This window comes from Phyllobates terribilis, unplaced genomic scaffold (genome assembly GCF_046119375.1).
Source record: "Phyllobates terribilis strain yellow unplaced genomic scaffold, ASM4611937v1 Scaffold_5__5_contigs__length_657084704, whole genome shotgun sequence".
NCBI classification, from domain to species: Eukaryota; Metazoa; Chordata; class Amphibia; order Anura; family Dendrobatidae; genus Phyllobates; species Phyllobates terribilis.
The window spans coordinates 386,304,829-386,320,507 of NW_027362765.1; the positions used below are offsets into that span (position 1 = coordinate 386,304,829).

At 41.2% G+C, this 15,679-nt stretch overlaps 2 protein-coding genes across 2 annotated transcripts; both read right to left on the reverse strand.

Moving 5' to 3' along the window:
• Positions 1-188: 188 nt before the first annotated feature.
• On the reverse strand, positions 189-13,053 carry LOC141271590 (olfactory receptor 9G19-like). Its single transcript, XM_073681635.1, has 4 exons — positions 13,007-13,053; positions 4,340-4,518; positions 1,975-2,729; positions 189-215 (listed from the first exon to the last, which is right to left on the reverse strand). The coding sequence occupies exons 1-4, from the start codon at positions 13,051-13,053 to the stop codon at positions 189-191; spliced, it is 1,008 nt and encodes a 335-aa protein (XP_073537736.1).
• Positions 13,054-14,541: 1,488 nt separating this feature from the next.
• LOC141271591 (olfactory receptor 5AR1-like) lies at positions 14,542-15,471 on the reverse strand. The gene has a single exon (XM_073681636.1). The coding sequence runs from the start codon at positions 15,469-15,471 to the stop codon at positions 14,542-14,544; it is 930 nt and encodes a 309-aa protein (XP_073537737.1).
• Positions 15,472-15,679: the final 208 nt, after the last annotated feature.

Consider the following 15,679-nt stretch of genomic DNA (forward strand, 5'->3'; position numbering starts at 1 on the left):
TAGTACGGCGAGATGATGCGAGGTGATGGGTAACCTCTTCTTCTGTGACCTGTTCAAGGACAGAAAGAGAGCTACATGGAGTACAGGAGGGAAAAGAAGGCATGATATTTGGGGATTGAGAGAAAATTTCCTGTCGGCTATGGTCATTTTTTTCTTTGAAATAATTGGCCAGATCGTGAGCTTTGAAGTTAGTTGTTGGGGCCCGAACTCTTGGACTGAGGAGGGAATGAAAAGGGTCAAAGACTCGTTTAGGATTGTTGGATAAGGATTTCATGAATGCGGTGAAGTAGTCTTGTTTGGAGAGGGGGAGAGCAGAGTTGTATGTTTTAAGGAATGATCTATAACTATGGAAAGGGTTCAAAAATATCATTGTGTTTAAGGTTGAATCAATGTAAGGCAGGGATGGGCAATTAATTTTCCCAAGCGGCCACATGAGAGACCGTGACTGTTGTGGAGGACCGAACCAATAAGCTGAAATTATTTCTTCTCAATATTAATATTAACAGTGCGCACTGTGCACACTGTTAGGATGCACAAATCTCCAGTCACATAGAATGGCTGCAGACTTGTCCCCGAGCAGACATGATATTATAAAAATAAAAATGTAGAAATTGTTGCATTTTTTTTAATTACATTTTTGATGTAACTATTTTATATCCTTTAACTCAGCATACACTGCACCACTTCAAGAAGTGGCATTTGACAGCACTGCACATTTGACAGAGGACAAACATAGACCTTGGTGCCCCAGACAATCACTCGTACGGACCCACTTAGGAAGCCAGCAGTCCATCGAGGTACAAGGCCAGGAGACCCGAGGTTCCCACCGTGGCCTCTCCAACAGTTTCAATGGGGCCAGATGACTGGCTGGTCCCAATCTGGCTTCTCCGAATGTCTCCATGGGTTCCAGGCGACCGGAGAGTTCCACCTGGCAACCCCAAACAACATATCCATGGGGCCAGGTGACTTCATCGCCCCAACATAGTCTCCCCAAATGTATCCATGGGCTCTCTGATGGTCAATGGAGTATATCCGTATCTTTTTAGTCAGGCCATATACCCTTAGGCTGGAATCATGAAGAATCCAATCTGTGTCTCTTTGGGTAAAGCCATGCTACCAAGCTGATGGTGTGATGAGAGTTTGACCTTTGATTCGCCTTGTAACGTCTCTTTTAATTCTCTGTTTCAAATCTCTCTGTTACAGAGGCACATGTCCCTTAAAATAGTTACAGTTGTTCTTTCAAGTACACATTCACAGGTAAGAGGTTAGGGGGGCATTACTCACAGGGCTCAGGTCTCATTGTTTGAGCTAATCAGTTTACATTGTTGGTATAGCAGGGGGCTCTGGTAAATAAACATCTACCTAGCTTAGTATAATATGCAATTAGCATAGTAACAGACATCATTGTTTACAGACCAATAGAAGACAATATTCAGGGTTATACAAATACTAGTCTGTCCTTCTTGACCAACCACAGAAATACACATATATTCATAAGTCAACAGAAACAAAATAGTGTATTTCTCTTGGCTTAACAAATCTAATCATCTAGCTGATTACGATTATAAGCTGTTCTGTCACATTGACCAAGTCCAAACTTTTACTTTTATTTTTCACTGCAAGCACAGCTGTTTCTGTGATTGCAATTCACTCTATGCGCATTCTAGGAGATACATACCGTCCCTCACATATAATTCCCCTCACTGCCTCACAAATCCTACAAAATCCCTGACTTGGTGCATCTGTACTTAGAAGAATTGATGCTGTTTTGAAAGTTAAGGGCGGTCACACCAAATATTGATGTGATTTAGATTTCTCTTTTGTTCATTCACTTTACATTTTTCTAATTGATAAAAAAAATATTAACACTTCTGTTTTTGAAAGCATTCTTCTTACTGTGCATCATTTTTCCACACCCACCTAAAACTTTTGCTCAGTATTGTATATATTATTTTTGATATAGTATATATTTACAAAAAATAATTGTTTCTCTATTCTGCACAGAGCTTTCTTCACCTCCTGATTTTTCAAGCTGTAAATGAGAGGGTTGAGCATTGGAATGACTCCAGCATACAATATGGCAAACAACCTGTCCTGGTCCATGGAATAGCTGGACTTTGGCCTCATGTACATGCCGAGGACCGTTCCGTAAAAGAAGAGGATGACTGTGAGGTGTGAGGAGCAGGTGGAGAAGGTTTTGTGTCTTCCTTCTTTAGAGTTAATCTTCAAAATTGTAGAGATGATATAGATGTAGGACACCAAGGTCATGACTGAGGGGACAAAGCCAAAGATGAAACCAAGAACAAATATTACCATTTCTATAGTCTGTGTGTCGCTACAAGAAAGCATCATTAGAGGCTTCATATCACAGAAGAGATGATCTACTTCATTTGACCTACAAAATGTACAAGATGATATTAGAAGGGTGAAGAAAATGCCCTCGATGACTCCTATACTCCAAGATGTCCATGCCATCCAGAAACAGTCCTGCAGGCTCATGAAATAAGAGTAACGTAGGGGATGACAGATGGCCACGTAACGATCGTAAGCCATGGCAGCCAGGATGAAGTATTCCGACACCATGAGCACCACAAAAAAGAAAACCTGAGCGATACAACCATGGTAGGAGATGACATTGTTCCCAGTTAGAAAAATGTCCAATAACTTTGGTAGAACCATTGAGGTGAAGGACATATCCAATACTGACATGTTACACAGGAGTATATACAGTACAGACCAAAAGTTTGGACACACCTTCTCATTTTAAGATTTGAAAATTGTACATTCACACTGAAGGCATCAAAACTATGAATTAACACATGTGGAATTACATACTTATCAAAAAGTGTGAAACAACTGAAAATATGTCTTATATTCTAGGTTCTTCAAAGTAGCCACCTTTTGCTTTGATGACTGCTTTGCACACTCTTGGCATTCTCTTGATGAGCTTCAAGAGGTAGTCACCAGAAATGGTTTTCACTTCACAGGTGTGCCCTGTCAGGTTTAAAAAGTGGGATTTCTTGCCTTATAAATGGGGTTGGGACCATCAGTTGTGTTGTGCAGAAGTCAGGTGGATACACAGCTGATAGTCCTACTGAATAGACTGTTAGAATTTGTATTATGGCAAGAAAAAAGCAGCTAAGTAAAGAAAAACGAGTGGCCATCATTACTTTAAGAAATGAAGGTCAGTCAGTCCGAAAAATTGGGCAAACTTTGAAAGTGTCCCCAAGTGCAGTTGCAAAAACCATCAAGCGCTACAAAGAAACTGGCTCACATGAGGACCGCCCCAGGAAAGGAAGACCAAGAGTCACCTCTGCTTCTGAGGATAAGTTTATCCGAGTCACCAGCCTCAGAAATCGCAGATTAACAGCAGCTCAGATTAGAGACCAGGTCAATGCCACACAGAGCTCTAGCAGCAGACACATCTCTACAACAACTGTTAAGAGGAGACTTTGTGCAGTAGGCCTTCATGGTAAAATAGCTGCTAGGAAACCACTGCTAAGGACAGGCAACAAGCAGAAGAGACTTGTTTGGGCTAAAGAACACAAGGAATGGACATTAGAACAGTGGAAATCTGTGCTTTTGTCTGATGAGTCCAAATTTGTGATCTTCGGTTTCAACACCGTGTCTTTGTGCGATGCAGAAAAGGTGAACGGATGGACTCTACATTCTTGGTTCCCACCGTGAAGCATGGAGGAGGAGGTGTGATGGTGTGGGGGTGCTTTGCTGGTGACACTGTTGGGGATTTATTCAAAATTGAAGGCATACTGAACCTGCATGGCTACCACAGCAACTTGCAGCGGCATGCTATTCCATCCGGTTTGCCTTTAGTTGGACCATCATTTATTTTTCAACAGGACAATGACCCCAAACACACCTCCAGGCTGCGTAAGGGCTATTTGACCAAGAAGAAGATTGATGGGGTGCTACGCCAGATGACCTGGCCTCCACAGTCACCAGACCTGAACCCAATAGAGATGGTTTGGGGTGAGCTGGACCGCAGAGTGAAGGCAAAAGGGCCAACAAGTGCTGATCATCTCTGGGAACTCTTTCAAGACTGTTGGAAGACCATTTCCGGTGACTACCTCTTGAAGCTCATCAAGAGAATGCCAAGAGTGTGCAAAGCAGTCATCAAAGCAAAAGGTGGCTACTTTGAAGAACCTAGAATATAAGACATATTTTCAGTTGTTTCACACTTTTTTGTTAAGTATATAATTCCACATGCGTTAATTCATAGTTTTGATGCCTTCAGTGTGAATGTACAATTTTCAAAGTCATGAAAATACAGAAAAATCTTTAAATGAGAAGGTGTGTCCAAACCTTTGGTCTATACTGTACATGGGACTGTGGAAGTGAGGATCAAAGCAAAACAGACCAGTTGTTAATGAATTTCCAACCAATGTTGCGACATAGATGACCAGAAATATGAAAATGAAAACCAACTGGAAATCTGGAAGCTCATGGAAGCCAAGGAGAACGAAGTCAGTGACGGTGAGGTTTATTGTCTCTGTGGCGCCCCTGAGGGTTCAGTCATCACAGGGGTACTGCACCTCACCCAGAGGTGTGGTGTCTCCCTTCACTCAGGTAAGGAGGGAGTGCTGCATGGAACCCCAAACACCTGCATCCAGCACTACACTACTCCAGGCCGGCTGGAGGGGCAACATGCAGAGCGCAGCTGCTGAGCCCTGACCCTGGCTGGAGTGGGGGGAACCCAAAGGTAGGGGGAACCAGTAGTGGGTGTGAGAGGAGGAAGTAGTTAGAGGAAGCACTTGTAGAAGAAGATATAAATAGGGAAGACATCTTAGAGAGTGTGTTCAGTCAGAGGAGGAGAGTGAGAGGAGCAGATCCTCTACAGGGGCTCTACTCCAGAGGCGGGCCTAGCCAGTGAGGCCCAAGTCTGAAGAGAACAGTGCAGAAGTAGTGTGAGTTCTAGGGAGCAGTTCAGAAGAACAGCTCGGGACCGTTCAGGAGAACAGTCCGGGAGCAGAGTCTCATTAGGAGATCTGCTCCACAGTTAGGGCCAGGTCAGAAGGCCCCGGAGGGGAGCAGGGAGTAGGCTCCGTTCTACAGAAAGGATCCCAGGGGATACGGCGCATGCAGGAAGGCACCCGTACGCCCCGCATCTGTCAGAAGACAGAGGGATTGCTGTGACATTCTAATCCCCCAGGAGGGTCAAGTAGGTCCCGGATCCAACGTACTGGAAGGACTCTAGAGCACCTGAGTGGGATTGAGAGTGGGCAGCGCAGAGCAGGAGGGAGAAGGACCAGAGTAAAGATGGTCAAAATAGGAACACGAGAAAGTGGGGTTCTGCCAGGTACTCCAAAGCTGTCTGAGGAAGGACTGAACCTCTGCCCGGTGAACGCAGCGCGACGCGAGAGGCCTTTACCTGTAAAGTGCACCTGTGCAGTGTCTAAAGAACTGTGAGTAAAATCTTGGATGACTGCACTGCACTGCCTCCGTCCATTCTTCATCGACACTATCGTTCCCCCTGCCCTACAACGCCCAGCGCGACCCACTCTCTTCTACTACACTGCCCTGAGACCCGCTCCACCTGTGGGGAGCCGTTCCATCTCAAGCTGCCCTAACATCTGCCTCACAGGACTGTAGCAGCGCTGGTGATCATCACCAGGTACCACAGGTGGCGTCACAAACTTTCCCAAATCCTCATATATATAATATCCCCCTTTTTGAGTGACCGCCCTGGGCCACGGACCAGGCCAGCCACCGTGATATCCCCCGGCTACTGGAGGCCCGGCTGCCGAGTACCCCACGGCCCTGGGGGTGCGTCATCTCCATTACCCTCTGATCAGACAAACATTTTTTGTGCTGATCAGTTAATTCATGAAGATGCATGAATGTCTTATAGGGAACAGAGGATCTCTATGGTGGATTTATACAATGTGAATCTAAGGAGAGTTCACTTTGGAGATTTGAGGTGTTGATTAGTAAAGCTCCTGGGAACCATAAGGCAATTACCAACTAAATGTAATTATATACAATAAATATAATTAGAGAATTTCATGCAATTATAATTAATAAGGAGAAAATATGTGATTTCATTAGTTTTGTTAACAAGACAGCAAACTGTCTATTTCTCATTCTATAATAATCACCAAATACAAAAGAAAACAGCTCACAATCAAGATATCCACCAACCCTTTGCATTTATAAAAAGGCACACAATTGTTATAGGTGGGAACCGGAAAAGTGTCCCTCACCTCGCCTAGAGCTTTATTTGAATCCGACCTCAGGTCTCCAATAACGATATAGAGTTTATAGAATATACAGGTGCTTCTCACTAAATTAGAATATCATCAAAAAGTTGATTTATTTCAGTTCTTCAATACAAAAAGTGAAACTGATATATTATATAGAGTCATTACACACAGAGGGATCTATTTCAAGTGTTTATTTCTGTTAATGTTGATGATTATGGCTTACAGCCAATGAAAATACAAGAGTCATTATCTCAGTAAATTAGAATACTTTATAACAACAGCTTGAAAAATGATTTTAAAATTCGAAATGTTATCCTACTGAAATGTCTGTTCAGTAAATGCCCTCAATACTTGTTCGGGCTCCTTCTGCGTCAATTACTGCATCAATGCGGCAATGTGGCATGGAGGCGATCAGCCTGTGGCCCTGCTGAGGTGTTATGGAAGCCCAGGTGGCTTTGATAGCCGCCTTCAGCTCGTCTGCATTGTTAGGTCTGGGGTCTCTCATCTTCCTCTTGACAATACCCCATAGATTCTCTATAATAGATTCTCTATGGGGTTAAGGTCAGGCGAGTTTGCTGCCAATCAAGCACAGTGATACTGTTGTGTGTAAACCAGGTATTGGTATTTTTGGCAGTGTGGACAGGGGCCAAGTCCTGCTGGAGAATGACATTTCCATCTCCAAAAAGCTTGTCGGCAGAGGGAAGCATGAAGTGCTGTAAAATGTCCTGGTAGACGGCTGCGCTGACTTTGGTCTTGATAAAACAAAGTGGACCTACACCAGCAGATGACATGGCCCCCCAAACCATCACTGATTGTGGAGACTTCACACTAGACCTCCAGCAGCTTGGATTGTGGCCTCTCCACTCTTCCTCCAGACTCTGGGACCTTGAATTCCAAATGAAATGCAAAATTTACTTTCATGCATTTGACACGAGGAATACGACACTAGTAGCCCATGTCCTGGATACATCTGTGTGTGGTGGCTCTTGAAGCAATGACTCCAGCAGCAGTCCACTCCTTGTGAATCTCCCCCTAATTTTTGAATGGCCTTTTCTTAACAATCCTTTCAAGGCTGCGGTTATCCCGGTTGGTTGTGCACCTTTTTCTACCACACTTTTTCCTTCCACTTAACTTTCCATTAATATGCTTGGCTACAGCACTCTGTGAACAGCCAGCTTCTTTTGCAATGACCTTTTGTGTCTTAGCCACCTTGTGGAGTGTGTCAATGACTGCCTTCTGGACACCTGTCAAGTCAGCAGTCTTCTCCATGATTGTGGAGTCTACTGAAACAGACTAAGTGACCTTTTTAAACGCGTAGGAACCCTATACAGGTGTTTTTTGTTAACTATTCTAATTTACTGAGATAATGACTTTTGTGCTTTCATTGGCTCTAAGCCGTAATCATCAACATTAACAGAAATAAACACTTGGAATAGATCACTCTGTGTGTAATGACTCTATATAATAGATCACTCTGTGTGTAATGACTATATAATAGATCCCTCTGTGTGTAATGACTATATAATAGATCACTCTGTGTGTAATGACTATATAATAGATCACTCTGTGTGTAATGACTCTATATAATATGAGTTTCACTTTTTGTATTGAAGAACTGAAATAAATTACCTTTTTGATCATATTCTAATTTAGTGAGATGCAGTTGTATATATCAGTTCTCTCCAATCTTCTTGCATTGTTTAGTAAATAAAAATAATTTTTTTTAAAAAAACGTCAATGAAGAAAATAAAATTCAGATTTGAATTGACGCGTTTGAGGAAAATCTTGATTTATTTAATAGCAACAAAAAGTAATTTAGAAAAATATGAATAAAGAAAATAAAAACATCTAGATTTTCCCCATTGATGTATATCTATGTTGATGTGATTATCTCTGGATGTTTTTCAATACCAAATGCAATGTATAATTGTTTATAAAATTGCTTAATAAACAAATCAAGTTTAAAAACATCTAGATTAGAATTGACGCGTTTCGTGAGATCAGTGATTTGTTTCAGAAATAAATATAATTTATAAAAATATGAATAAAGAGAAGAAAAACATCCAGATTAAAATCGACGCATTTTGGGAGATCTCCGATTTGCTTAATAAATAAAAATAATTCATAAAAACATAAATAAAGAAAATAAAAACATCTAGCTTAGAATCAACGTTTTTCAGGAAATCCTTGATTGGAGAGAATTGATGTTTATATTTTATAGACTCTATATCCTTATTGGAGACCTAAGGTCACATTTATATAAAGCTCCCTGAGAGGTGGGGGACACTTGTCCGGCACCTTTTTATATGTGCATAAAGTTGACTAGATAATCATACGGGATAATCATCAAGTCATTGATATTGCAAGTGGATTTGTAAAAGCCTCACTTCTACACATTAGCCAAAATTAGTCCAAACTTTTGGATTTATCTATCTAGTGTGTATGGAGGCCTCCCTACTCCTTCCTATTGGCAAATATTGGATATAGAAAGATTATGCAAGTTTAATTTCAGCATACCCAGACTTTTGCTCCCCAAGGAGATGAGTGTTGGCCAATATGGTCCACTAATGATGATAATAATAGTAATTTTAATTTCTATTGTGCTAAAGTATTCCACAACACTTTACAATTTAGAGGGAATAAATACAGATAATGAGGACATTAAACAGTAACACAGAGTTCAACATATTCCAAGAGGAGTGAGAGCCCTGCCCTGTGGAGCTTAGAAATATTGTTGAGCGAGCGCGCTCGGTCAACCCCTTCACCGAGCACGCTCGGGTTCTGCTCGGTATGTTCGGCATGCTCGACAACTATGTTCGAGTTGCCGCGGCTGCATGTGTCGTGGCTGTTAAGGCAGCTGTGACACATGCAGGGATTGCCTGTCTAACAGCCATGACGCATGCAGCCGCGGCGGCTCGAACATCGTTGATGAGCACCCCGAAAATACTCGGGCAGCACCCAAGAGTGCTCGGTGAAAGGGCTAACCGAGCAAGCTCGCTCATCACTACTTACAATCTATGAGGAAATGGGGGAGGGGGGGCACAAAAGGTTAATGGGAAAAAGTGTTTGCATTATACAGTTCAGCCATCGATATGATAAATAGGGTACACTATTCACGTAAAGGTGCATGAACCGGTCACCAGCCAGTATCTGTACAGTACAGACACAGAGGGCTATCAAGTGCATGGAGGGTGTGTGAACAGATGCTACGAGGGTCCTGATTTGGAGGAAAATTTTGTAACGGCAATACAGGGACAGTTAGATAAGTGAGATGAGGTGATAGGCCAGTCTAAAGAAATGCATTTTTAGGGAACGCTTAAAACTGTGGGTATTGTGAATTGATCGAACTGTCCTAGATAGTGTGTTCCAGAGAAGTGACGCAGCTCATGAGAAGTCTTGGAGACGGGAATGGGAGGTTCGGATTATTGAGGATGTTAGTCCTAGGATATTACTTGAACAGAGGACATGGGTAGGGTGGTAGATAGAGATGAGGGAGGAGTTGTAGGATGGTGCTGAACTGTGAAGTGTTTTGTGGGTGACAAGTTTATATTGGACTCTGTAGCGGATGAGTAACTAGTGCAATGACTGGCACAGTGTGGAGGCTTCGGTGTAGCGGTTGGCGAGTAATATGATCCTGGCTGCTGCATTCAAGACGGATTGGAGAGGGGAGAGTTTAGTAAGAAGCAGACCGATTAGTAGAGAGTTACAGTAGTCCAGACGAGAGTGAATAAAAGCTACAGTAAGAGTTTTAGCAGAGTCAAAGGTAAGAAAAGGTCGATTTCTAGAGATGTTCTTGAGGAGTAGGTGACATGAGCGAGCGAGTGATCGGATATAGGGAGTGAAGGAAAGACATGAATCAAGTATGACCTCAAGACAACAGGCATATTGCTGGGGAGTAATAGACCACACATGGAAACGGCAATAACGGGCATAGGTAGGTTAGTGGAGGGAGGAGACACAAGGAGTTCAGTATTTGACAAATTCAGTTTTATATAGAGGGAGGACATAATGGTAGAGACAGCAGAAAGACAATCACTGGTATCTGTAATAATGTGGGGGTGATGTCAAGAGACGAGGTATATAATTGGGTGACATCAGCATAGAGATGGTACCAAAAGTCAAATCTACTAATGATATGTCCTACAGGGGCAGTGTATAAAGAGAAGATGAGAGGACCTAGAACTGAATGTTGAGGAACCACGACAGTAAGTGGAAGAGGAGAGTAAGAGGAGCCAGCAAAAGAAACAGTGAGGGAGCGGTCAGAAAGGTAGGAGGAGAACCAGGAGAGAGCGGTGTCCTAGAGGATGATGGAGCATAGCATAGTGAGGAGGAGCTGGTGATCCACAGTGTCGATTGCCACAGAGATCCAGGAGAATCAGCAGAGAGTTGTGGCCATTAGATTTAGCTGTTAGTAGATCATTAGAGACTTTAGTGAGGGCAGTTTCAGTGGAGTGTAAAGAGCGGAAACCAGATTGTAAAGGGTCATCAAGAGCGTTATCTGAGAGATAGCAGATAAGACGGGAGTGGAGCAAGTTTTCAAGTTTAGAAATGAATTGAAGATTAGGGACAGGTCTGTAATAAGCAGAGCAGTTCTGGTTGAGGGATGTTTCTTTAAGTAATGCGTGTTTGCTGTCGTGTTTAAATGAGGAGGAAAAGATAGCAGATTAGAGAGAGAAATTAAATATTTAGTTAGGTGAGTGGTGATAGCAGTGGAAAAGGACTGAAGGAGATGTGAGGGTATAGGGTCACTGGTGCAGGTAGAACAGCGAGAAGATACGAGGTGACGGGTAACCTCTTCTTCTGTGACCTGTTCAAGGACAGAAAGAGAGCTACATGGAGTGCAGGAGGGAAGAGAAGGCATGATATTTGGGGATTGAGAGTAAATTTCCTGTCAGATATGGTCAATTTTTTTTTTAAATAAATGGCCAGATTGTGAGTGTTGTGGTTAGTTGTTGGGGCCTGAACTCATGGACTGAGGAGGGAATGAAAAGGGTCAAAGATTTGTTTAGAATTGTTGGATAAGGAGGCGATGAATGCGGTGAAGTAGTCTTGTTTGGAGAGGGGGAGAGCAGAGTTGTATGTTTTAAGGAATGATCTATAACTATGGAAAGGGTTCAAAAATATCATTGTGTTTAAGGTTGAATCAATGTAAGGCAGGGGTAGGAAATTAATTTTCCCAAAGGGCCACATGAGACACCGTGACTGTTGTGGAGGGCCGAACCAATAGGCTGAAATTAATTTTGCTCAATATTAATATTAACAGTGCGCACTGTGCACGCTGTTAGGATTCAAAAATTCCCAATCACATAGAATGGCTGCAAACTTGTCCCCGAGCAGACATGATATTTTAAAAATAAAAGTTTATAAATTGTTGCATTTTTTTTATTATATTTTTTTATGTAATTATTTTCTATCCTTTGAGCCAGCACGCATTGCACCACTTCAAGAAATGGCATTTGACAGCACTGCACATTTGACAGGGGACAAACATAGACCTTGGTGCCCAGAACAATCACTCATATGGACTCCTCACACTAAGCCACTGGTCTGAACAGTTAGAGTATTGTGCACAGGATGGGTTTTACATGTCAATTCGACAGATTGTGCATATGGTCCGTCTTTTTTCGTTTCTTTTAACCATTTCAGGCTTAAAAAGCCTTGAAGTGGCTAAAATAAGTGACCGGTCCATTCTTCTAGCAGCCTCCACTTTGCAGCTGCCGCTATATTGTATATGATATTATAAAAAAATAACAGCGGCAAAAGATCAGACAGCAGAAAAGACAATTCAGGGAAAATACTGCCAGCATTTTCCTGATGTGTCTTCTGCTTCAAAAGCGTTGTGGGAACGTTGATATCTAAAAGACGCCGTCTCCACATACTCTAAGAAAGAAATGACACAAAAGGGTGGAAGCGGTACTGTGGAAAACATTTGATCTTCTTGTGTTTGAACCTTAAACTTCTGGATGACATTCAAACCATTTTTAGATCATTTTCTATGTAAAGGTAGGTTGAGTAGAATTATTTGGAAGTTATGAGTCCCATTTTGACCTGCACAGAGCAAGTACAACATTCCACAAATCGAACATCATACCCACAGTCAAACATGGTGGGGGTCATGTGAAAGACCATCTACCTAGAAATTTATTATGATTGACTTAGTCAATAATTTGGCAGATACATTTTTTAAGAGAATGTTAATTTTTACCTGAAATTGAATCCTATACTGTGGAGTTAAATTGGTTGTTTGGGACCAACATATTAATGGTCTTTCTATTGGTACTACACCTTATTTCCTGTGAAAGAGGATAGATCATCAAAATGTAAATCCCAGACATGAATGCAAAATTAGAAAAATGTAGCTCAGAATTCCAAATTCTTATCAGGAAAAATATCTAGATGCGTGTCCCATTTCCAGTAATCCAGAACATATAATATATATTATTCATTTCAATAAAGACATCTAGAATACTTGTGAACAGTAATTTAATAACCATGGAAAGATGTTGGTAAGTTCCAAAGTCCTACTGCTGTTACAGTAAAGAATCCCCTTCTATGAAGGTTTTGAAAAAAAAAATGACCCAAAACATAGCAGAAAGTCTACATAAAAACAATAATATCAGTTTGAAATACAGTTGACAAGACCTGCACAAGAGCAACACTTTATGTAACTTATAGAATTATTTGTAATATTACCTCCCTTTTCTATTATCACTATTGGCAGCAAATCGTATTAAAAATAGAAGTATATGAAGAGTCTTTATGGTTAAACAAAGGTATCAATTATCTACTCAGGATCTGAAGATGTTACTTCTTTTCCATCTTCTTTTCCATTCATACCTTCAATTATTCCCCCTAAAATTGTCCTTTTTCCATTAACTTGGTTCTCAAATTATGACCAAAACGGTAAAAAATAAATGTTGTTACAGAAGCTGAGTGAGAACTGATGACATCCTTATACCCAATTAAAGGGGACCGGTTATATTGCAAATCTGCAGACATTATAGTATAGAAAAGGTTTACAGTACTGTGCAAAAGTTTTAGGCAAGTGAGGAAAAAAAGCTGCCCAGTAAGAAGCTTGTAGAAATAGAATTGATTGTTTATTTTTATTAATTAACAAAATACAAAGTGAATGAACAAAAGAGAAATCTAAATCCCATCAATACTGTATTTGGTGATTGTACTTTGCCTTTATCACTTCTTCTCGGTCCTTGTGACTTACACACAGTCTTTAACGGAACTTGGCAGTAGGTTGTTCCAAACATCTTGGAGGCCTCACCCCAGATCTTCTGTGTATGAGGCTTGTGCAGATCCTTCAGTCTCTTCATGTGATTCCAGACAGACTGGATGATGTGAGATCAGGGCTTTGTGGGGGACGGATCATCACCCCCAGGACTCCTCGTTCTTAATGACATTGGCTGGATCTTTGGGGTCGTTATCCGGCTGCAAAATACATTTGGAACCAATCAGACATCTCCTGATATTACATGATGGGTAAGTATCTACCTGTACTTTTATACTTTTATGCTGTTTTGGAGGCAAAGGGCAGTCACAAAATACTGATGGGATTTAGATCTCTTTTTTAATTCACTTTGCATTTTGTTAGCTGATAAAAATAAACGATTAACACTTGTTTTTTTAAAGCATTCTTCTTACTGTGCAGCATTTTTTCCACCGCTGCCTAAAACTTTTGCAGAGGACTGTATATATCTATATATATTTAATTACATTGTGTCATGATGCTGGGTTCAGTCTTTCCATGGTATATGGCCTAAGATGTGAAACTATCTATCACAACCTCACCTTTGTAGCAGAGTTTGTCTGCTCCTCACCCAGTTTTAAGCCTCCTAAACAGCTGTTTCTGTTTCAGTTAATTAATTGTGTTTCAAGCTACATATGAAAATGATGATCATTATCCCCTGTTTGGTATAATTAGTTACTCATAAACCTGACTAGAATCCTACAAAATCCCTGACTTGGTGCATCTGTACCTAGAAGAATTGATGCTGTTTTGAAGGCTAAGGGCGGTCACACCAAATATTGATGTGATTTAGATTTCTCTTTTGTTCATTCACTTTACATTTTACTAATTGATACAAAAAAATATTAACACTTCTGTTTTTGAAAGCATTCTTCTTACTGTGCATCATTTTTTCCACACCTGCCTAAAACTTTGTATATATTGTATAATATATACAATATATATTTGTATATACATTGTATATATTATGTTTAATATAGTCTTTAAAAGAATTGTTTCTTTATTCTGCACAGAGCTTTCTGGAGTCATTTCACCTGAACGACAAACAGACATGTGAACAATAACCTAACAAAACAATTGTTTCTTTACTCGGCACAGAGCTTTCTTCACCTCCTGATTTTTCAAGCTGTAAATGAGAGGGTTGAGCATTGGAATGACTCCGGCATACAATATGGCAAACACCTTGTCCTGGTCCATGGAATAGCTGGACTTTGGTCTCATGTACATGCCGAGGACCGTTCCGTAAAACAAGAGGATGACTGTGAGGTGTGAGGAGCAGGTGGAGAAGGTTTTGTGTCTTCCTTCTTTAGAGTTAATCTTCAAGATTGCAGAGATGATATAGATGTAGGACACCAAGGTCATGACTGAGGTGACAAAGCCAATGATGGCCCCAAGTGCAAGTATTATTGTCTCTATAGTGTGTGTGTTGCTACAAGAAAGTTTTATAAGAGGCTTTAAGTCACAGAAGAGATGGTCTACTTCATTTGACCTACAAAATGTACAAGATGATATTAGAATAACATAAAGAATGCCCTCGAGGATTCCTATACTCCAAGATGTCCATGCCATCCAGAAACAGACCTGCAGGCTCATGAAATAAGAGTAACGTAGAGGATGACAGATGGCCACGTAACGATCGTAAGCCATGGCAGCCAGGATGAAGTATTCCGACACTATGAGCACCACAAAAAAGAAAACCTGAGCGATACAACCATGGTAGGAGGTGACATTGTTCCCAGTTAGAAACATGTCCAATAACTTTGGTAGAACCATTGAGGTGAAGGACATATCCAATACTGACATGTTACACAGGAGTATATACATGGGACTGTGGAAGTGAGGATCAAAGCAAAATAGACCAGTTGTTAATGAATTTCCAACCAACGTTGCAGCATAAATGACCAGAAATATGAAAAAGAAAAACAATTGGAAGTCTGGAAGCTCATGGAAGCCGAGGAGAATGAAGTCCGTGACGGTGAGGTTTGACCACTCCATTTCCCTCTGACGAGACTAGAGATCCAGCTGGGGAAAAAAGTCTTACAGGCAATGGTCAATTGGAGAAATTTAAATTTGCTCTCCACCAGAAGGAGGAGAACTGCCACCTATAGGTAGTTAGTTACCCTATAGAGAATTAGGGATGTCAGCCAGACCAGAGACACTCATCTGTAGTTGATGCTGTTTCATACTTTTTGCTCCTCATCAG